Source organism: Pholis gunnellus (genome assembly GCF_910591455.1).
Source record: "Pholis gunnellus genome assembly, chromosome: 19".
NCBI classification, from domain to species: Eukaryota; Metazoa; Chordata; class Actinopteri; order Perciformes; family Pholidae; genus Pholis; species Pholis gunnellus.
The window spans coordinates 669,297-693,266 of record NC_136546.1 but is presented as its reverse complement, the minus strand read 5'-3'; the positions used below and the strand labels follow the sequence as shown (position 1 = coordinate 693,266).

At 42.6% G+C, this 23,970-nt stretch overlaps 1 protein-coding gene across 3 annotated transcripts; it reads left to right on the top strand.

The window, feature by feature from the left end:
* Positions 1-14,045: 14,045 nt before the first annotated feature.
* On the top strand, positions 14,046-23,617 carry snw1 (SNW domain containing 1). Of its 3 annotated transcripts, none has more exons than XM_079179822.1 (14): positions 14,046-14,089; positions 14,574-14,727; positions 14,902-15,063; positions 16,061-16,156; positions 16,505-16,611; positions 17,582-17,686; positions 18,784-18,853; positions 18,977-19,042; positions 19,245-19,361; positions 19,476-19,617; positions 20,275-20,377; positions 20,895-21,012; positions 21,438-21,601; positions 22,909-23,617. In XM_079179822.1, exons 1-14 carry the CDS (start codon positions 14,076-14,078, stop codon positions 23,099-23,101), a joined length of 1,611 nt encoding a protein of 536 aa, XP_079035948.1. In that variant the 5' UTR covers positions 14,046-14,075; the 3' UTR covers positions 23,102-23,617. The 3 variants fall into 3 exon arrangements, with proteins under 3 accessions (XP_079035948.1, XP_079035947.1, XP_079035946.1); XM_079179821.1 differs by having other exon boundaries at positions 19,476-19,620; XM_079179820.1 differs by having other exon boundaries at positions 19,476-19,620; positions 20,272-20,377.
* Positions 23,618-23,970: the final 353 nt, after the last annotated feature.

The window sequence follows — 23,970 nt, the reverse complement described above, 5'->3', positions numbered from 1 at the left end:
TTGTCAGGTCCGCTGGGGGGAAGAGCTTGACGGGGAACCGCAGATCTAAGGCAGCGGGAGTGACAGGCGGAACTCCAGCCGGTGATTCTACCCCCAACCCAATCGATCTGTGGATTATGCTCCTTGAGCCAGGGAAGTTCCAGGACCAGGGGGGTCTGAGGGGACGGAAAAGCGTAGAACCGGGTCTTCTGATTGTGATTACCGGACACGAGCAGGGAAATTGGCTGAGTCTGGTGTGTTACCTCGACCAGTGAACTGCCATCCAGTGCGCTCACTGGCTGAGCACGCTCTAACGCTTCCACTGAGATCCCTTGACTCAGAATAAACGCAGTGTCCAAAAAGTTATCTTCAGCCCCAGAATCAATGAGTGCCGACAGGTGCACGGGCCCAGATGACAAACACAGGGTGACAGGAAACAGTAAGCGAGGCTTGGAATGGGAAATTCTCCTGGAATCGCCCGCCAGCACCCCCACTCCTACCGGCGAGCTCTCTCTTTTGGCCGAACAGAGCAAACGGCCATGCGGTGTCCCGACTCACCACAGTAAAGACAACCTCCTGAGAGGATGCGTCGCTCTCTCTCCTCTGGAGAGAGATGAGTCCGCCCGAGCTGCATCGGCTCCAACGGGGGAGGTGGCGCGGTAGGAGAGCGGGAGCGCGCAGGGCTATAGCGTCGGAACGGACTTGGAGACTGAGGGCTGAAGGCGGAAGCAAACTGACGCACAGGATTGGAAGTCCTCTCCCGACGGCGTTCCCGGATACAGTTATCCATCTTGATCGCGAGAGTGACGAGCTCCTCCAAAGACTCCAGCTCGTCCCGGACCGCGAGCTCATCTTTCAGACGATCCGAAAGACTGTTGCGATATATCCCCTTCAGCGCCTCCCTGTCCCAACCGGACTCCGTGGCCAGAATCTGGAAATCCACAGAGTACTCCGCTGCGCTGGTGGAACCCTGACGAAGACCGAGCAGGCGCTGAACAACGTCCCTGGTGTAAACCGGGCGGTCGAATACCCTTTTGAATTCTTCTAAAAAGTACTCGTAGGGAACCCGGTCTGAGCTGCGTCTGTTGAGCCATGCCTCAGCCCAGACCAGGGCCTTGCCGCGCAGTAACCCCACCGTATAGGCTACCCTCGCATTGTCCGAGGCATATGTGCGAGGTTGCTGCTTGAAAACGAATCCACACTGGAGCATGAACCCTCTACATTCATCGGACGCTCCATCATAGGGTACAGGTGAGGGAACGAAAGACTCACGGGTGCTGGATACGTCCACAGGAACCGGCTCCGGGGGAGGAGAACGGCGTAGCGTGAGGCCCTGTAACAGGCTTCCGATCTCGGCTACCTGAGTCCCGATCGCATGCTGGGAGGCTAATAAGTCCTGCAGCACATTATGGTGTTGCCCGAGAAGAGCGCCTTGGCTGGAAATCGCCCTCTGCAGATTATCCGCAGGAGGAGATGCTGCTGCGGCGGCTGGGTCCATAACTGGTCAGTCCGTTCTGTTATGAGATGATGTCGAGGTGGACCCAAATGCACGCCACACAGCAGGTTATATCCAGCAAAGGACTTTATTAAGTGATGCAGAACAAAAACAAAGTATAAACAACCTAACGCGGCTAAGTGTCCGGTGGAAAAAAGGTCTCTCCTTCTCCACCGGAGTCGGGAGGGCAACTCAACCGACGCCGGTAAGGGCAGTCTTCGGAGACGGGAGGGCAACTCAACCGCTCTCTCTCACAGCCAGGACGGCACGATTGTGTGGGGCCCCGGCGGTCCGACACGGTGAAGGAAGGGGCACAGGTCTACGGCGCTGAGTGGCAGAGGAAACAGCAAACAAAAGTGGATTAACGAAAAGCAAGGACACGGAGATCCGACTTACGTGACCAGACTGGTAACTGGACGGACTGACGCCGCGTCGGAGAAACGCCGTGGTATTTAACCACAGCCTGTGGCGATCACCGGAATGAGTTACAGCTGCGGCGAGGGGCGTGGTTGTGGGCGGAACACAAGGGTGAAAACTGGCTGACATAAAAACAAAACATAAGCACATGGCCCTACATAACAATAACAGACAGGGGAAAACAACAGAGGAGCACACAGACGGGAATCCTAACACCTTTGATAAAATGCACTAGTCGGATGTAAAAATATATATTATATAGATTACATACAAAGTCTATGTACAGACGCGATGAACGCGATGGTGCGTTTGGCGCGCCGCGTTTGACGCGTCAAAACGCCGAAACGCCCCAAACGCAGAAGTTGAAATATTTGAACTTCTGCGAAAAAATCGCGTGACGCTCCAGCGCGATAGCCAATCAGCGTTGAGTAGCTCCCCACGTCATCAGTGAAGTCCTGCTGTTGTTGAATCAGGAAATAAATGCTGTAGCCGCCATGTTCACCCAGAGCTCTACGATACCTCATATCAGTAGAGACCGGACCAAACTATGTGTAGACATGTGTGTGTGTCAACCATATGGTACAAACAATGAATAGACCCTGCCGTATTTACGTCTATATGACGTTATTGTGAGTGTTGATGGAGCTGCTATAATGTTAGCATAGCCTAGCACCGGTCGATCCGAGCTTCATTGATAAAACAAGTACAAATCAGCATCATTAGTACTTATTTCGGAGTCCCTTTTTGTCGGTTTATTGCCGTTAAATCACAGCCAAGTCAGTTTATTTTGTGTTCATACAGCTGTAGTAAACAGCCGACGTGTGGCTCGCTAGACACAGTGAGCTCGATGAAATCCACGGACCTCCTCCGGACTATGTTATGAACCAGACATGATGGCGTTTAGTTCCCCGTGATATCTGGGACTTCCACAACACGTACTGAGCAGAAATAGAGGCTATTTTTCTACAGTTGATGGCGGACAGTTGAACAGCTTTCAGGCCGATAAGCCACGCCCCCTCTCCGGCGCGTCCAGCGCGATTCACGCGATGCACGCGAATGAACACAAATAGTCCCCGGCGATTCCGGCGGCGCGAATGACACGATGAACGCGATTCGCGCCGCGTTCATCGTGTTTGGTGTGAACACACCTATAGGCTCCATGTTTCAGGTTAAATTTAAATGATACAACTCAAACACTCAGGAATGATCAGCCTCACGTGACTGAATGAAGTGAGGATACATGATGTAAAAAGTGTTTCGTCTCTCCAGCTCTCTCTCTCTATATATATATAGATATCTATAGATATAGATATTTATATCTATATCTATATATACATACATAAAAAGTGTCTTTCTAATAAATGAAGAAAGTAGTTTGTGGTCCTTTTTTGTTCGGACCTACAATGAACATATATTTAAACCAGACTGTGAATCAGAAAACTAATCTAATATAAAGCTTGAGTTTATGACAATTAAGAGACCTGGGGTACATCCCAAGTCTCTTAATTGTCATTTCCTCGTTCCTCAATCCTCGCTTGAACCGGAAGTTGTTCTGCACCACCATATTGACGGCCGTCCCAAAGCTCTTATTTAGCTCTGAGGATCGAGGAGGGAGGAGGGATCTCTGAGGAGCCACGAGCAAGTACGCACGAGAACAGACTTCCAGGAAGTGTTTTAACGGCCGACACGCCCCCTCATTGTTCATCAGTTATGTGATTGGACTCTGCAGCTGATCGGACCGATGAGATTTTTTTCAACATGTAAACAGTGAAGATAGATCAGATTAAACTCAAGCTTATATTTGATTAGTTTTCTAATTCAAAATCTGGTTTAAATATATGTTCATTGTAGACTGAACAACAAAAGGACCACAAACAACTTTCTTCATTTATTAGAAAGATTTGTCTTTTAATGATCTGATATTTCCCTCAATAACTTTTATTATGGATATAATTCAAGTCAGAGAGAGCTTATTACATCATTTATCCTCATTTCATTCAGTCATGTCAGGCTGATCATTCCTGAGTGTCTGGTTTGATGAGTTATATCATTTAAGTTTAACCTGAAACATGGAGCCTAATAAATTAATTCCAGTATTTAAGAGAATCCATAAACATATTCTGGGTTAATTAATAATGACGCCACAGTCACAATTTCAAAACGTATTAAATACCAACTCTACAAGGTGGAACAAACCCTGAATATCGCAGCTGTGTCCCTTCTTCCTCAGGAGACGATGCCAGCTGATCTGCTACCAGGTATGTGTGAGGCACAGCTGCACATCCTACCTCCTGTCTCCTTTACCTGTCGAAAGCAGTTAGGTCGGAGGGGCCCTATCGCACCACCTGCAACAGAAACATGTCGTCTGGTTGCTGCGGAGGATGCAGCTGTCCCTCGGTGAACTTCGCCGGCACTCATTCTGATAATGAGGTCCATTTCAGAACACTGGGTACCAGTGGTGGGGTAGTTTGCCTTGCGTAACACCTCCATGCATAAAGATGAAAGCACAGGGGCCAACGTTGCTCCAACAAATCAATCAGACAGTGGTTTGAGGGCGCAGCCGGCCTGGCAGTTCCCAAACTGTGAGGGGAATATGTCCCACATACAGATGTGTGTGTGTGTGTCTGTGTGTCTGTGTGTTGTGATGTCCACTGACATACATAGAGGAATCATGCATCTCAACAGAAAACCCACACACTCACTCTCTAAGGAGGTGGTCTCTCTATAGAACAAGTGACATGTTCAGAAACTTTCAGTTCTCTGATTGCTGATAATTGTTACACCACCACCAACAAATGCATTGTGCTGCTCTTTTTTCTATTTTAGCCCCAAATGCAGTACCACCGGATTTTCAGATCCTTTTTCTCAAAATGAATTGTGTAACCTTCACTGAACATAGAGTAGGATGCTTAAACTTGCCTTTCAAATCCTTTGCTTCACTTCGAGGGCTCTGTCTCAGATCTGGAGCGATACATATCTGCTGGAGACGCTGCTGCTGCTCACTATCAGCACCCTTCATCGAGCGACATGCTCTGGAGATTAGCCCTGTGCGCTGCTGCTCCCACTAGCACTGCCTGTATCTCCCCTTCCCCTTCTCAAGGTCAGATCAGTACCGAGGCGCTGAGCGCCATGTGCACCAAGGCATGAACGCAGCATGTAATGGGGTTTATCAGAGAGCAGCTCCATTTACTTGTTTATTTGAACACACAGCAGGCTGAGTAATTGCGTAAAAGGCCTGTCGATGTGTGCTGAGAGCATTTTAATTAGCTCTCCTTTGCCCTCTCAACAACAAGCTCTCTTCGAATGACAAAGCAATTCTACTTCGATTAGAAAATGAATGACTTCCTCTCCAAATTGTGAGGCCAATGATGGAACTGCTGGTGCTGATGGGAGTGCACCTCCCCCCTGTGCACTGCACAAGTTGGTAAAAGTCTAAAGACAGAAGCAGCAAGAGTGTCTCAGAGAGCCCGTTTTCTGATGTAAAGAGGCCCTGACTGGCCGCTGCTGGCTCCCTCTCTCTCCCCCTCTCTTAATGCTGTCGCTGACATTCACATATTATGGCATTCAAGCACACTTGCATAGATAAAACAGTCTCCTATAAAGCTACAAAATCATCTTGCCATTTGCATGTCTGTCTCTTTCTCATTCAAAAGAGATCTAGTGAAGTGGAGCTCGTTGTGGAAACACCTGCAAGCATCTTTGTTGTCACTTGAGAAAGTGTGTGTGCTTGGATTCATGTGTGACAAGCCAGCTTTGAGTGGTGCTGCCATCTAGTGGTGAATATATGAACTGAAGCCCACACTGCATCCGATGTGCATGACATGGTTCATTCTTCATATAATAAGCAAATGGATACTCGTGTACTATTTTTGAAAAAGGGCAACATGCAACTAAACATTAAGATAGCATCCCTATGTTAGAGCCCAACCTTCACATTATTTTCAATTTGGCTAATATATTACTCAGTGTAGCTCTTACATTTAGATGAAAGAAAGTGTTTAACACATGATTCACAACATCAAGCAGAAATCAAAGAGTATGTGATGTAAATATGTGTATGCTGTCTGCATCACTGCATAAACTACGTGGTCATAGACACTGAATCATCCGTTCTGCCGCAGACCTAATCATCCATTCCAATGACCTAATTATGTCCATAAGACAAATGTAGGCTTTTTTTAATAAATGAAATAGCCCAGTGAAACCAGACTGACAAAATACTGGTACACAAAGATGAAGAGTGACATTTTTACCCAACAGTGCGTCATGCAACATCAACCCCCCCTTCCTCCTCCTCCTCAGGACTCTCATACGTAGCTGCTCCCCTTCCGTTAGATTAAAGGCTCCACTGGCTGTGCCTGCAGTTTATTTAGCCCTCATAAGCTGTGCAAGCCCTCGGCTGACCTTGTTTGGCCCTGTTTCTGTCTGAACTCCATCCCGGTGCTGGCAAAGAGGAGCACTGAGCAGGAGGGACTCCACTCTGGGAGGGCCAGATAGCATCCCCCCTGGCTTCAACAACACTGGGTTAAGGTCAGTGTTAAAGGTTAAGCAGAATTTAGCAGCAAATAAAACCAATTTCTCTCAGTGTCTTTTGCGTCTAGCCTTTCTGTTTGTAGTGTCCATCACCTTTTCTCCCTCTTTTTCAGAATATGAGGATTTTTCAACCACATGTGACCAACCAATCCATTTATAGAAAGAGATTCTGTGAATGACACACACCAATGACCAGTCAGAGATGACCTGTCTCCTGGATTTACACATGATGTTCTGCCCAATATACAGGAACACACATCCACGTACTTCAGACTGATCCCTTGGTCAGAACAGCTGCAGAGGGGAACAGCAACAACATTCACAGTGTACCGTATTGATAAGTAAGGAGTGAATGGCAATAGACTTAAACTGATCTAAGACCATCTCCCTGCCGTCTATGACCTTAGGTGACACATAGTAAGGACGCCATGTGAGATCGTTGTATCAGGTGCAGAGCTGCAGTGCAACAATGAATAAGCAAAGTGCCACTATAGCATTGCTTCACTTTGTCAAACATGCTGTGCCTCATGCAGTAAACGTCCTCTCGAGTATCTCAATTTGTGTGCGTTTGTGTGTGCATTCATATTATACATGCATGGGAATCTGCGTGTGCCTGTGTGTGTGCATTCACTAGACTGGGAAGTGGCAGGCTGCTGACCCACTTTGAGTTGTTTTCATTTTTCATTCACTCCCCATAAGCAGCCACAAGGCTCTTGCTTTCTCTCCACTTATCTCTCATTTTTTCCCTCTTCCCGTTCTCCTCCCAGTATTTACCTGCTAATAATTGTGACATGAATCATTTCCGACAGGGAGGAGCTCAGCTTTGAGAACAAACTCCCGCTACAAGAGCCAGTGAGAGGAAGAGACACTTCATTTTGATTCGCAAAGCTCAAGCAACTGATGGGTTACAAGCGCTCACTGTGTCTCCTGTTTACCTTTTGAGTGATTTTCATGGAAAACATTAGCTTCTGAGGTGGGAAGGGAACATGAGGTAGTGTATGCAGGGATAGGACAGTAACTTTGTTTTGTTTTTTCAAATGAAGACTGTGATACAATGATAGAGGTGCAGTCAAATGAGTTCTCTTTCATGCAGGCATTGGGCTGCAGATTCTAGATAAAGCCCTGAACATTGGTGTGTACAAATGGAAAACATATCATGCAATAATGTAAGGCTTAGTGATTTGGAAATGTTCATATCACAATATTTTTAGGTAAAGAACCTTAAATGTAACGGGTCAGGTTGTATTGTTTCAGTTTATCGGTGGTAATTCTGAAAGAAATGTAACTTAGTAATTGCTTCAAACTTTTTTATTTTTAAAATCAAGGCCATACAAACATACATACAACATAAGTCTTACATGGAGATTATTTGTCCCTTAATATTTACATCCAGTAACTGTCAAGTGTAACTGTTGCATAGCTAACTCATGGACTGTCAGAAGTGGATGGAGTCAACATGACATCACCCAATGGTTTGTGGACTACAGCTAAGCATTTTGGCCATCACCATGTTTTTTTTGCAACCAGAAGTGACACAAGAAGTAAAACAAATGACTGAATATGACATTTGTAGGCGACCAAAATGTTACAATTAACTTTAATAAAGTGAAAACACAGTGTGAAAGGGTTAAAGTTGTAAGACAGAAACAACTCCCAGACCAGACAACTCCATGGTAGAGACCTGTCAATCACTGTGTAGCCCCGCCCTAAAGCATACCCTGCTTTATGGTCTGTTTGACTCTACATGGACCATCATTTACTAAATGAACATCATGCTGTATTGAAGAAGACTTGAAACTAGAGACTGAGACCATAAACTCATGTTTACAATGTTTACTGAGGTAATAAATCAAGAGAGAAGTAGAGTCATTTTCTCATAGACTTCTATACAACCAGAGGAGTCGCCCCCTGGTGGATACTGTCGTGGAAAATAATCTTTTTAACCTCCCGGTGAGAAATAATCGAGATGATAATTCATCTGAATGGATAGACCTCTTTCCCCACAGATGGTTCGGAGGTCTAACAACAAGGAATAGACAAAAACAGAGTATATGCACATTATCTCGTCTCCTCCCTTCACCCCCCCTTCGCAGATGTCGTCCTCCTGTCTGCCGCTGCACACACCAAGGCCGGTTCCAGCCTTTTCGTGGGAAGAGGGTTAGGTGGTGAAATAACACTACAGCAAGTCAGAAATGCTAAAATACCGATGAACTCATTTATCGTTAGGTTTTAAATGAGCCTGGTTGGCCTCATCTGTATATATGCAGGTTTAAGCGATACAAGTTATACCTAAAAGAACGATATGATACATTTCCACAACAGATACTAGAGATAATGCAGCTTTAAGGCATATCCGCATTGGCTTCCCTTTTCGGAACTGGAGGTTGCTGCTTGGGCTAATTGAACCAACTGATAAACTGACATTAGCTTGTTAGCTTGAGAGTGAGGAGGTAAAATGGAATACGGTGCATATTTCTGACTAGACACGTGTTTATTAATGATGTAAACTAGGATTTTAAAATGCCAGTCTGTAGCATTTAGGGGGATACATTGGCAGAGATGGAATATAATATTAATAAATATGTTTTTTTTAATCGCCTGAAAATAAAAATAATTGTGTTTTTGCTACCTTTGAGTGAGCCCGTCAAATCTTCAAAGGGAGCGGATCCTCGTTACAGGGTCATTGATGTTTCTACAGAAGCCCAGAACGGACAAACCAAATACTGGCTCCTAGATAGGGCCACTCTCGTTTTTGCTTTTTCATGTTTCTGGGTCAGCCATCGTAGTTCTCCTACACCAGCAACCTTTACAAGCCAAAGAGCCATTTTGCACCAAATAAAATGTGTCTGGAGCCGCAAAAGCTATTTGATATCACAGCATATAAAGTTTTGTATATAGTTATATTATATATACAAAAAGTATAGTTTGTTGTATTTGTGAAATTATAGAACAAGAATAAAGACAATTCTTGACATTTTACCTGTTATAACAATATCAAAATCTTATGAAGAGGAGAAAAAAACGTGCTCAGTTTGCTGCAGCAGTTGAGGAATCGCTCCAGCGTGATACCTTTCAGCAAATGATGTGTGCTTGTTCTGGAAGTGACATTAAACATTACATGTTTTGTTGTATGCTAATTTCTCGCCACATTTCTCGCATACAGGTAAACCAGCATCATTGGCAGTGAAAGCAAATGAACACGTCCACGCAGAATTAAACTCTCCATTTTCCTCCGTGACTTTTCTTTTTTGGGATTTATCCATTGATAGTTTACCGAGGGTTAATGTTGTGCCAATACTTTATGATAATAATAAAATAATCTGCACCAAGATGGCAGCAACTTTATTCACTTTTCCCACACTTCACCAGAACCTCTTTTTCTTTTTCCGTCTCATCCTCCACAATAAAAGCCCCAAACACATACACAGGAACACTGCTAGAGAGCTCTTAACGTGCTCAACATAATAGCTTACAATAGTTTACTGATGGCGGAGGTCTGCAAATAATATATGATTGGCCACCTGCAGGGAAAGGCGTAATAGGATGTGGCGCACATTTTAGTTGACAAACTATTAAAACATGTTTTATTGTTGGCGGCGTGTCCAGCGGTGTTATCAGCCCTATGGAGCGGCCGTCTGAAGTCACGGTTAGCGGCTTTGAGGAGGACGGACACAAAACAGGACTTTCCTTTCCTTTAATGCTTATTTTGTTCTGCACAACTATTGTGAAGTCCACACACATAAACTGTAAAGGAACAAAACATTGATTGCTCTCCAGAACGACAGAGACTTCAGTCACCAGCAGAGCAAAGTATCAAGCACGACCTTTCATTATTAAAGACTCCTTTATTACTCTGTCGTATTATTTTAACTAAGCAACCAATCTACTTCCTGTTTACACCGGCACCTTCGTGCCCAGTGTACGTGTATAGTCACGTGATATTCGTTTTCAGGCGTGTTGGTCTGGCTGGAGATCATCTCGAATACGATGCTGAAACGCTGTGTGTACTGAGATCGTTTTCGTTTTAAAACTCCAAACTCCACTCCAGTAGTAGTGGATGTAGCCTCAGGGAGCCGCAACAGAGGGGCCGAAGAGCCGCATGCGGCTCCGGAGCCGCGGGTTGCCGACCCCTGTCCTACACGCTTGGCACACAGGAGAAGTTTCAGTTGGTTGTATTCTGCAACCTCACCGCTAGATGCTGCCTAATCCTACACACTGCACCTTTAAGTGACATTTCACAAAAATAACACAGCATATCTCAAAACACATTATTATCCCAAAAACATCAGCAAGCATAATGGGATGTTTCCCCACTCACATAAATCATAACTCAGAATCTTTCCACATAAATGCAGATGCAAATACAGTAGGCAAAGTAATACCTACATTTGCAAAGGATTAGCAGTCAATTTAAATATATCATCTGTCTTAAAACGATAGTATAGATAAAGCCTGTGATGCTACAGTGACTTCCTGTTTACTTAGTTGGTTTACTTTTAATTGGGCGGCACAACAGATGTTTCCTACAAACCGATTTATTAAGAACTCAGGAAGGACTTTAGCTAAAAACTCAGGAAGAGATTTAAGAATATCTGCAACCTGGTCCTAGCCTGTGATCATGAGTGTCAAGCCATAACAATCACTTTAAAGTGGCAATTCAATTTACTCTCCTCCAGTTTGATCTGTCTTTGCCCTTGACCCTTTGTGCACTCACTGGAGATGGGCATACGATGTTAATGAGGTACCACAGAGCATGTGTTGTTTTCCTCAGCCCCACACACTTCTGTTGCTGGGAGCATAGCAGCCCTGCCGCCTCCATGTCGGCTCACATCAAAGCCCTCTGCCACAAGCACATGTTAGTCTGGCCTCATGAGGATGATAATGAAAAGGTTTCCTTGTTGTCATGGTCTGACCTTCAGCTGATGAGTATATTCCACTAAACTGCTTGAATTAGCCTTTGTCTTTGATTTGTAAATCCCACTCCAGAGACTTTTCTCACATATATTTCATCCAGAGGATCCCATAGGAATTTATATTAATTATTCAATAAAGCTGCTGTTTGAGGAATACGAATGTTTAATGTTTTCCAAATAACTGAATTCAAACATCTCCTATCATCCTCAAGCTAACACTCAAAAATCATGAGTGCTGTTTACAAACCCCTGGAGGGTGATTTCAGTTGAGTGGTGAAACGACGCCCGCTCCATCAGTCATCCTGCAGCAAGTCCAGGGAGGGGCAGGTAGAACGGTATGGAGCTCCTCAATGCCAAACGCCGGGCCCGGTCGAAAAAGAGAAGCACCCAGATGATCGGGTTTATTAAAAGCTTTCCTGTCCCGTGCCACCGCCCAGTGATTGATCTCCTTTGACGTGTCCTTTTACCCTGTGTCACATTAATAAACGACATCTCTGCTGAGAGACTGACAGACTGCCTCCTCCTCCGAGAAACACGAGGGAGAGAAAGAAAGAAAGATGGGAAGAGAACAGAGACAGTGGAGATAATGAGATGGAAAAGATGCAGAGACTACATTTTCATTATTAAAATTTAGATAATGGAACAAGCTGATGTTTTGTTGCGCTGAATTGGATTGCATGTGTTCATTCAATACGACAATACCACAGGCAAAGCGTTAACCACATTTAAGCAGCATCTGCTATCGAACAACGAATTCACACGTATAGGCTCCGTGCATGAAGTATAATTCATTTGCCATTGTTCATGTTGTGTAATGAACAATGTCAGTTTAGGGGTATTACCTCATTGGTCTACTTGTGTTCATGTAAATGTATTCTGCTCCATGTGAGTTTGTTGTTCGATAGCCAATGCTGCCTAAACGTGGTTAACGCTTTGCCTGTGTTATTGTTCGCATTGAATGAACACGTACAATGCAAGTCCACACACCAAAACGTCAACTTGTTCTATTATCCAACTTTAATATTGAACGGATGGTCACAGCTTTATTGGCCTAAATCATGTCAACTAGGCAGTTTGTGAAAGAGATTTGATTGTAAATTCAAGATAACTAAAGATGAAACAACCTCAAATATAGTTGTGAATAAATTATGGAATAATATTTACTGAGACTAAAGTGTGTGTAAGCAAAGATTTGTTTGACTTTGTTACTTGTTGGGCTCTGCTGCTCTGTTTGCTATGACTCCGCAGCTACTCCCTAATGTGATTTGACGGACTCTACAATGAGATTCATCACTTTGACTTTGACTACTTGCAGAGATATCCAAACTGTTTAATTGTCAGGAGAGGCTAAATTTTCTCCTGAATATAATAGATGCATTTTCTTTTTTAAGTTTCTTGAATAGATGTTACATTCATCCATAAGTAGCCTACGTTATGTAAAACTATGTGGTGGGAACCCATATATCACAACATTTGGATCTTGACCAATATTGAAGAAACAGCATTTTGGGGTTATAATTAAATTGATCTGAGCCGACCTGGGCATTGTGCCCAACCCTTTGGCTGTCGCTGACCGTCAATGGGAGCTCAGGAATAAAACGTAAATAAGTGTAGGCCTACATCATGCCAGAATACAGCTGCATTGCTTTTATTTTGAAGGCGACTGCTGCTGTTTTTATCTCGATTTACACACGTTAGTACGTTCGTGGATGTGCGTGCAGCAGCGTCACCCCAATAATAGCAATGTCGCCAGCCGGAACCGGGCCGGTGTATTTGGTCCGATCTGGCGCGTAATTCATCACGCGTCTCAGCCGAGTCAGCAACCGGACTCGGTCCGACATGTTTCTTCCGGCACGCCGAGCTTACTCCGGAGCTGGGCCAGATCATTTTGGCTACCTGTGATGTGTAGACAGATGCAGAGCAGCAAAAGCAACATGCTCAGAAGATGTTGGTTCTCTTTGGATCGACCGACAAACATTATCCGTGATGGAGTTTAACAAATCCAGATCCTCTCTCACTGACGATCACCTGTCAGTTGTCCTTCACATCTCACCTCACACATTCAACCTGACTTCAGCGCACTCGTTCACTGAACTAAAAAACAGAAAATGAGGTCATTGTACTACAAACAATAGTAATAAAATTAGCCTACTAATTTATCAGAAACATGATCCCTGTCAGTGTTTTACTATTATAGATATTACGTATTTGTTTGGATCATTATTCCTGCTGCAGCTAATTTTAACTGCTTTATACACTCGTGTTCGGTTTGGGTAGTTAGGAAGAGTTTGAAAAATTGTAATGTAAAAAGTAACTAGTAACTAAAGCTGCCAGACAAATGTAGTGGAGTAAAACAATATTCCCCTCTGAGATGTAGTGGAGTGGAAGTAGAAAGTTGAATAAAATGGAAATACTCAAGTAAAGTACCTTGAGCTTGTACTTAAGTACAGTACTTAAGCAAATATACTTAGTTACATTCCACCACTGATCATGATATTTACTCTTATCACTCACAGTTTATCAAATCTATACAATGCACTGCTTTTAATAAAGAGGTGGAATAATATAGAGTAGGATTGAGTTCAGTCTATTGGTCCGGCCCTCCACAACAGTCCCTGTTTCTCATGTGGCCCTTTGGGAGAAAGAATTGCCCACCCCTGGTCTACATAATCAACCATAGACATGCGCATCTATGCTACCGCGCATGCCCAGCTCATTGCTAAGGAAGAAAGGGGGAAATGTCTCTGACGACGTGAGTACCGCGACCAGGCCTTCAGTGTTTTTATTTCATGTAATTGCATCAGATGTCGTTTCCACTTAACTGTGTGCGATGTTTTGGTTGCCTTAAATAGTTTACATTGATGTTTTTGGTCTGCCCGTTATACTTTCCTTGTTTTTAATCGAAGCTAATGGCTTCAGCTAATGCAAGCTAGCTAAAATGGTATGTCGTAAGCTACCATTTGCTAACTAGCTAGCTTAACAGCACGCAACCATGATCAACAACACGGTATTATCAACTGTTTACTAGTGATGTGCTAGCTATATGCTTCAGTGTGGTTCATATTATTTGTAACAGTGTGTTGCCTGACTGTTAGCTAGCTGAATTTCCTGTTTTAACAGCTAAAGTAAGTTAAGTGTAACGTTACCCGGTGCCACGGGGTTTAACTTTACATCAGCTTAGCTAACGTTACTGTTCAAATGATCAAACAAACGAAATGTTTGTATTGTGTGTTCAGCTTTTTACCGGCGCCGACCCAGCTGTCTCAGGACCAGCTGGAGGCAGAGGAGAAGCTCCGGGCCCAGAAGTCCTACTCCACCGCCCTGGTGTCGTCCCGCAGGGAGCCCGCTCCGTATGAACACAGAAAAGGCTGGGTGCCTCGCTCACTTGACGTAAATCAGTTTTCAATATTTACTCATTAAGTTGTTACTATTTTTGGTTTTAGCAATAACCAGCAACCTGGATAGGAAATTTAAATGTCAGGAGCATCTGCCATAGAGCTATGCAAGACCTATCAAAACTAAGTCCATTGTCCAAGTTCCACTGTAAATGTTTTCTTTCTGTAGGACTTCGGAGATGGAGGAGCTTTCCCGGAGATCCACGTTGCCCAGTTTCCTCTGGAGATGGGTAGGAAGAAGAAGACATCCAATGCCCTGGCTGTACAGGTGGATGCAGAAGGAAAGATCAAATATGACGCCCTCGCCAGACAAGGACAGGGCAAGGATAAGGTATACAGCCAAATGACAAATGTATCACGGATTCAAGGATCACTTATTTCATCCATCTTATTTTCCTGTGAACTAACATCAGACGGCCAGGAGCAGGCTGGGTAATGTAGTAGTAGTGGCTGTGGGCGGTGAACGTCTTAAAGTCTGCTGCAGTTATTCCAATCCCCACACATCCTTTTGCATCCTTAGAATGTATTCTGTCATATGCTATTAGTGCGCCATTAATAACAACAAAGATGAAACAAATGTATGGGAACTACCGGCGGCAGCATGTACATGCGCACGATGATGTATTTTTGTCAGCTAACTACTGAGGTCAGCATCGCACTGGTTCTCTCTACAAAAAGCCAATGGGATCTTTCCATTGGATTTAGGATTATTGTGGAAAATAAGCTCTGTGCCAAACAAGTTTATGATACTTGCATGTTTTGTTCAGCAGGATAATCTTCACTAATGAACACCTTTTAGGATTTTGGAAGAAGGAAAAAGCTTCTTTTGGCTATAAACGAACTACACCACGGTCGCTTTAGCGCGAGTTTACACAACGAGGCTATAAAGACAGACTTGTCGACGTGAGGACATTTTGTCTCATTTAGCCACTTGTTAGCAACTGCCTTTTCTTTTAAAAGCTGGGGATATTTAAAGAGTGGGATATTTATCGACGTATTTTTATGTCGTAGAAAAAAACTGTTACAATCTCTTAAGCTTGTTTTAACCACAGACCTTAGTTCAGGCATTTAACCAAAAACAAATCTAAAAAAACTCTTCGACTATACAAGCGAACCAGAAGTGCAAAAATGCAGACTCAATCCTGCAGCACTCAATGCCAGAGTTGCATTCATTTTTTTTGTTGTCATTCACAGAATAAACACACTGTACCATGATGTACATTGTTAAAACAATCCATTGCCATGGTACATGTAATTTTCAGATGTGAGTCTTAGTTTGCTTCACGAGTTAGTTATTTCTAGTCATTCCTTATCTTTCATTGTTGCAGGTGATCTTCAGTAAGTACACTGACCTTCTACCAAAGGAAGTTCTTAATGATGACACTCCAGAACTCCAAAAGCCTGATGAGGAGGCAATAAAAGAGGTAAGCCATGCTGCAATGTGTATTTATGGAAAAAACTGAGTTGGAAGCAAGTTGCCATCAGATCAAGTTCTTCATGGGACCCTATATATATATATATATATATATATATATATATATATATTTGACTACTCAAAGATCATATAATAATCTTTCCATTATTTACCTAGGGAGAGCAGTCGGTATTCATTTTGTCCATTAGTCACTGCAAAGATGAAGCTGATGTTACTGTGTGATTAAAAATAGTAACATTTAATCAGAAATGGACAGATTTTGACAACCTTTGATTCAGTTACTATACTGATAATCAGTCTACACTTAAATGGGGGCCTCATTGTGTGTTCTTTGTAGCTGACTGAGAAGACCCGCAGTGCCCTGGACAAGCAGGTGTCTCAAAAGATTGCTGCTGCCATGCCTGTAAGAGCTGCAGACAAACAAGCTCCTGCCCAGTACATCAGGTATGTATTGAGTCAGGGCTGGAGATAAGGTAGCTTCATTCTTTTACTTGCCAGGTAGCCAACCGTACTTGACCGATATTTAAAATGTAAGCCTATTAAAAATAGATCAAATTAACAGGGAGTTTGACAATTGAACAAAAGAAGGCAACAAGTATGAATTATATTCCTTTACTTTGTTACTGTGTGTATATATGTAGTGCTAATTTGCATAGAAACACACAATTCTAATTATAAGGATATTAATGATTGTATTTTTATTTAAATAATTGCTTTGATTAAACATTTTTGGGCGCATTAATAGTTTTAATCATGTTTGTGCTGCTCAGAGGTAGTGTTAGAAATATGACTTGTTTAACTTTCTATCTCTAATATCTATTTTATATTGCTGTGAAAACATCTCCTTCAAACAACTGTATTTATTCAACTTTCTCACCAAGGGCAAAAGTAAATTATTATGTTATCATTATGTCATCAAATGATATCCTGTAAAATTGTTCAAGACTGATTTTTACTGTTTGGAGCTTGAACGGGCCATAATTGTGTCAATGTAACCTCCATTGACATTAGCTGTTAGCTCCTTTTATAAGCAGGGCTGTGCTAGAGTCTCTATGCTGTCTGCAGATGAGTCGGTCACTCTGAGCAGCACGATGGAATGAATTGCAGTATAACCAACTACATGTCTGATTAAGTTAGTTGTTCCAAATGTTATGCTGTTAGCTCTTTTATTTAGCCAAACGGGTCTGTTCTCCTGACCAGCCAGCTCAACAACATTTTTAGAACACCAAGTCAATAGCGAGAGTAGAATTGTGCTTTCTTCTAATGCTACATTGACGTCTTGTGGGAATGAAGGTAGTAATAAGGCAGGCCAGTTATGACGCTCAATGCTACGAAATATGTCTCCTGTATCTGTTTGTGTGATGGTAAAAGTTGTATGTATTGTGACACATTTCTTTCTCTTTCTCTCCCCAAGATACACCCCGTCCCAGCAAGGAGTGGCTTTTAACTCTGGGGCCAAACAGAGGGTGATCCGCATGGTGGAAATGCAGAAAGATCCGATGGAACCTCCACGTTTCAAGTGAGTAGACATGTGTCCAACACAGTAACTTGAAGCCATATAGAAAGACTGCTTTGATAGATTGTCATTATAAAGGGTAGTTGATAGGGCTGTGACGATTTGTAATTTTGTACCGAACTCATGTTTCGTTGCAAGCAGAATACACGGTATGTAGACTGGTGCATGTAATGTGGAACCAAATTTCACAAGCTTGAGTTCCGCCTGGAAACCTTTAGTTGTACGCCATTAGCAACATATACTGAGGTTAGCACAAAAAGTTGATTGGCGTGCGAGTCAGTCTCGCTATGGTGAGCACGAAGACCAACCTGCGGGTTCCCGATGCTCCACCCTAGTTGGGGTTGTGAATGGAAACACATTCAACAACATCACCCAGATGTGCTGATCACCGGGCTGATAAATGTTGCAATGCAGCCAAGTCTGAACTAATGAAACACTCCATGTAATTGTAATGATTTGTTCTGTTTTGGCATTAGAGATCCCTTTCACTTGTATAGCTTATGTTGACCTGTTGGGAAAGTGTTTGTTCAGTGTTTAAATCGTTTTTATTGAAAATAGTTTGCCAAAGTTGCCCATGGGCAAAATGCTGCCTCAGTCCCCAGCAAGAGGATTTTGTCTTTGACACTTACAAAATAAATGAAAGGAAATGTGTTTTTATGTTTACTTGCACCGAACCCGTCTTCCTAAACCAGGGCGTAAACCAAACTGACTTCTGTGTACCGTTGCAACCGCAGTATTTCATGGAGTTAGTAGAATTATTCAAATGCACACTTATCAGCCATTTTAATTCATATCAATATTAATTTTCTTTGTTTTTTGTGAAGAGTGGCCATTGGAAGTTTGTAATGTTGTGAATTTATCTATTGGAATTTAGCATCAATTAATCTCCCAAGGAAATCTAAGTGAGAATTAAGTACGAACAAGTCTGATCGGATTCAAAATTATTCAAAATATTCAAAAGATTCAATATATATATATATATCAGGTTTTTTTTAATTACAAAAAATCAAATGAAACTTGACAGCACATTTGTTGTAACAATCCTTTTGACTGTCAGTCTCACAAAAATGCTGAAAAAATATGACAATTGTATGTTCCAGGATCAACAAGAAGATTCCTCGAGGACCCCCTTCTCCCCCCGCCCCTGTCATGCATTCCCCAAGCAGAAAGGTACAGTTGGATGAATCATTGTGCTTTTCAGTACCTTCATGCTATATATTGAAAAATCTAAATGAATTTGCTTGAATTGTCCTAAAGCTGTTTTGTTTGACGGCTCCTCTCCCTTTGTTGTAGATGACCGTCAAGGAGCAGCAGGAATGGAAGATTCCTCCATGCATCTCCAACTGGAAAAATGCCAAGGTAATGTGATACCACAATTAGTTTGGACTTCATTTTTAGTATCTCTAAATGTCAAACACATGTGATTTGTTTTCCAGGCTTATTGTTTGTTTAATGTAACATTGCATAACTGTTTTTAGGGCTCGTGGTTTTGACACAGTTTCATTGCCCTACTACCCTTTTTCCTCTCTGCTCATTTCTTTGTGTGCTTAATATCTTTCAGGGCTACACCATTCCTCTCGACAAACGTCTGGCTGCTGATGGTAGGGGGCTGCAAACCGTTCACATCAATGAAAACTTTGCCAAGCTGGCCGAGGCGCTCTACATCGCCGATAGAAAGGTACTCACCATTGTCCCTGATCAATATGTACTTCAGAATTGTTGTGGTGCCTGCAATGTATTCCCTTTTTACCCATATTGGAATTGCATATTAAAAAGCTGATTGTTTCCACAGGCCAGAGAGGCAGTAGAGATGAGAGCCCAGGTAGAGAAGAAGATGGCCCAGAAGGAGAAGGAAAAGAAGGAGGAGAAACTGAGGGAACTGGCCCAAATGGCCAGAGACCGCAGGGCGGGGATCAAAAGTCATGTGGACAAAGGTGGTGAGTCAAGATAATGAACAAAAAAGTCCTTTTGTCTCTTTCTTGTTTTTTGAAGAATGTGTGACTAGCCTGTGTGTGGTTTTCTGAGTGAGTGGAGAAGACTCTGTTGCCAAGTTCCAAATCTGTAACACGAGTGTTGTAAGTGATGACAACGTTTTCCACCCCGCCAGTGTTGACGGGACCAGTAAGCTGTGAAATGTTTCTGCGTCCCTGCTTTTAATTCACATGGATTTTGAGAAGAGAAATCAGTGTTGCATGTCCTGTTTTTTGAATGACCATTTGGATAAATCCTATCCCATTGAATCAGAATGCAAAGTCTGTGTGTACAATTTTGTTATGAATGCCAATGTCTGTCAGCTGTTTCGTGACAACTGACAAGTTTCTCTTCACCTCATGTTCCCTCTCCTGCTGTGTATCAACCCCCTGCCTCGCATTCCTTCCATTCCTAACCATCTATTTCTTCCACTGTCCCTAACATCCCCTCCAACTTGTCTTCTCATTTCTCTCTCTCTTTTGTTTCACCTCTGCTTTTCTATGTACCATTTCACATCATCTGTTTCCCAATCCTCTCGTGGTTTTAATTTCGTAAAAAAATCCTTATTGTTTCTTTGCACCCCCTTCTCCCTCTTTCCCTCCGTCCATCTCACGTAGCAGGTGGTGAGGACAGCGAGGTCAGGGAGCGTGACGAGATCCGCCATGACAGAAGGAAAGAGAGACAGCACGACAGGAACATTTCCAGGGCTGCTCCTGATAAGAGGTGCTGGACACACACACTTTAAACATACCGCATGTGAACTTGCTCCTCTCGGTACACACACGGCTACACAGATCCACTGCTGAATCATTCATTGGGCCAGCAGTAATGCTGAACAGACGCAGCAGGATCCAACAGAGGCGCGTGTGCGTGCGTGCGCACTGTCAGGTTGCCAATTGATGGAATTGTGTATCCCTGGAGGAGTGGAGGAAGTGAAATTCAGAAGAGAGCTCATTACAATTACAGCCGTCAGAAAGCAGAAACCTTGTTATTTCAAAATTAACTTTGACTTGACTTTGAGATGTCGTTTGCTGAAGGACAGTCGAGATGTTAGTCACCAAGAGCATACAGATACATTTCTAAATATCTTATTATATATTATACTACATGTTGTTTTCTGTAGAAAATAAATATTATTAATAGAACTACGTTCTAGGTTTCTATTACTTTCCTGTGTTTTATATGTCATTCTTGTCTGTGTGTCGGTAGTCTAAATTTCCGGCCTTGTTCTCTGTCCCAGGTCGAAGCTGCAGAGAGACCAGGACAGGGACATTAGCGAGCTCATCGCTCTGGGCGTTCCCAACCCTCGTTCTGCCAGTGAGGCCCAGTACGACCAGCGGCTCTTCAATCAGAGCAAGGTTAGAGATACAACATCCATCACTAGAGACCTGAATGATTTGTGTTCACTGGACAACAATTTGAACATGTACAAGAGTGAATACCAAGCTCTGCAACACAAAGAAGCATTACCTAAATAGAGAGTTAAGGCCCCGTCTGTTCCAGTCTAACAAAAAAGGGTTTCACAGAGTTTCCCCTCCAGCGTTGGCCTGAAGTGGCAGTAGTTTGTGTTTTGCTGGATAGGGATTGATATGCTCAGTCGCAGGACAAATTGATAGACTATTTTCACAATATTTAAGTGAGCAATTTGATAACCAAGTACAAGGAAGACACGCATCATAATGTTCTTGGGTTCAAAAGGGGGAAAACTCTCCTCAATAGGTTTAACTAATACCTTGTTGTGCACTTGCATCTCTTTCTAAAAGTCTCTCTTCCTCTCTCCCAGGGAATGGATAGTGGTTTTGCCGGTGGTGAGGATGAGACCTACAACGTGTACGACCAGCCGTTCCGCGGCAGCAGAGACATGGCCTCTAACATCTACCGGCCCAGCAAGAATATAGACAAGGATGCCTACACAGATGACTTTGACACGCTCATGCACAACAACAGGTACTTTTCATTAAATCTTCAATCACATAATATACATTTATTTTGAATGATTTAGATTTTGAAGTATTTACATTATTAGAATCAGAATCAAAGATACTTCATTGATGCTCAGGGGAAATTGGTTCCTTTACAGTCTAATTTTAGAATAATTCGAAGAAAAATCTAAATATTTATTGAAATACGAAACATAACAATAAAATAGATATGGAAAGATGAGAACATGTACAACAATAGTGTAAATGATATTAATGCTGAAAAACAGGATCTATGATTTAAGTGTTTAAAATGCAGGAATAGTATGAATATGAGTATTAGTACAGTATAAAACAATAGTCATTTCAGATTAGTTAGTTATATAGATTACATAGTTTCTGTTTTTCTGTCAGCCATGAGAAAATAAATCTACCACTACTGATCAGAGAGACTACTTATAGGAGCACTGGTGTATGAATAAGCACTAAAGAGTATATCTTTCAGGAATACGCAATAAAAAGTTTGTGCTCCTATCGTATTTCATTTATAGAAACCTTGTGCATTCTTGCATATTAATGGAGTAAATGTGATGTGAACCTTTTTCAAATACTTTCAGATATAGTGTTAATAAGTGTAATGTGTATTTAAGCACATCCGAGGGTTAATAACTTAACAGCAGTTTAAAATGAAGTTCCCGTAGCACATAATGGATAATCTGAATAGTTAGAGTACCTTGACACATGATGCATGCAGTAAGGAAACGTTTTTCTTAGACTAGGACAGTTCTACTTATCAGGCTATGAACAAAACCACTGAAGTTTGAACCATCTCAAGTATAATTGCACGAAATAACAAAAGCCTGAATCAATTTAAGGTCATTCCTTTTTGAAGCACGAGGCAAGCAGACGCATGACATCCCAGCAGGAGCCCTGGTCCTTAGGGCAGCAGTGCCACACTCTACTAGCCGAGCATAGCCTGGCCCGTATGTTTGGTCCCCAGCTTGTCGTATCCTCTAGGAATGTTTGGATGGCTGCAAAACATGGAGCATCTTTGACTTAAGCAAATTCCCTGAAACGTATGTTCCATGGAGGAGTCCGATTTTTCTTTATCTTTATTTCTTTTCACAGACAATTTGATTGAACAAGAAGCAACTTGCTAGCAATTGGCTTGTAGTTCAAAACTGCCCTCTTTCCTGCTTTGAGGACCACTAAAGGACAAAAAGCGAGCAACAGCAACCAATAAGATTGCCAGTGAGCACAGTGTAATGGCAACTCTGGGAGAGAAACTCTAAATTTGTTGCTCACTGTAGTAATCTTTTCCTTTTTTATTGTCAGGTTTGTTCCAGACAAAGAGTTCTCAGGTGCCGACCACGGGCAGAGGCGGGATGGGCCAGTCCAGTTTGAGGAGGATCCCTTCGGTCTGGACAAGTTCTTGGAGGAGGCCAAGCAGCATGGCGGCTCCAAGAGACCGTCCACCAGCAGCCGCTCAAAGGACGACTACCACGACAAGAAACGCAGGAAGGAGTGAGAGTCCATGGATGGCAACTGCTAGCATGTTGGAGGTCTGCTCCCTCTCAAGGGCTGAGTGTCTCTATCAGGAATGGTTTCAGTGTGTGAGAAGGAAAAGATTTATCCTGAATATGACCTGATTAAATGCATTACATATAGCTAAAGTGATAGCTGTTGTGTGTAAGATCAGCCTCTGCTTCTGAAAACGTCTCTTTGTCCAGCAAAGTCATTTCAGATGTGCCCTGGAAATGTGTAGCTTTGAGTTAAAACATTTTTTTTTAAACAATGATACAGAGTAAACTCAATAGGACCTGTTCATATTCACGGTTTTTTCCTCATTTATCCCCACATTCCCCATTGAGTTTTTGTCTCCTGTTTTATTGGTGAGCCCAGTTAAAGCTCCTCTTGGAGGGTAGATGTGTACAGCATATAAACCTCTCTGTAAGATCTGAAGCAAGCCGGCTTAATGATTCTTGTACATTACTACCAATGGAATAAATTTGGAATAAATGGAATAAAATGTTTATTACTGAGTAAACAATATTGTATGGTATTTGGAAATGGCGCTTAATGTTTTCTCCCTGTCATGCTTCTCAGAGCTGCTTCAGCTAAACCTTTACAGCATAGTGGGAGTTAGTTGTCTATTTAGTTGTGTAATTGTTAGTTTTCTCGTAGTAGATTTGTCCTTATTTGAATCACGTCCTGATTAATGCATCCCATTTACATAGATGATTAAATGCCTAAAATGTATTAAGTGAAGCCATCTATTACAGTGTGAGTCGTGACATTTTTACCAGAAATGGGCTCTGCGATTTATGCGATGATTAGAACAAAACTGGTTCCATTAATTACAATTAATTATGATTCATGCAGTCTGACAGTTATTTT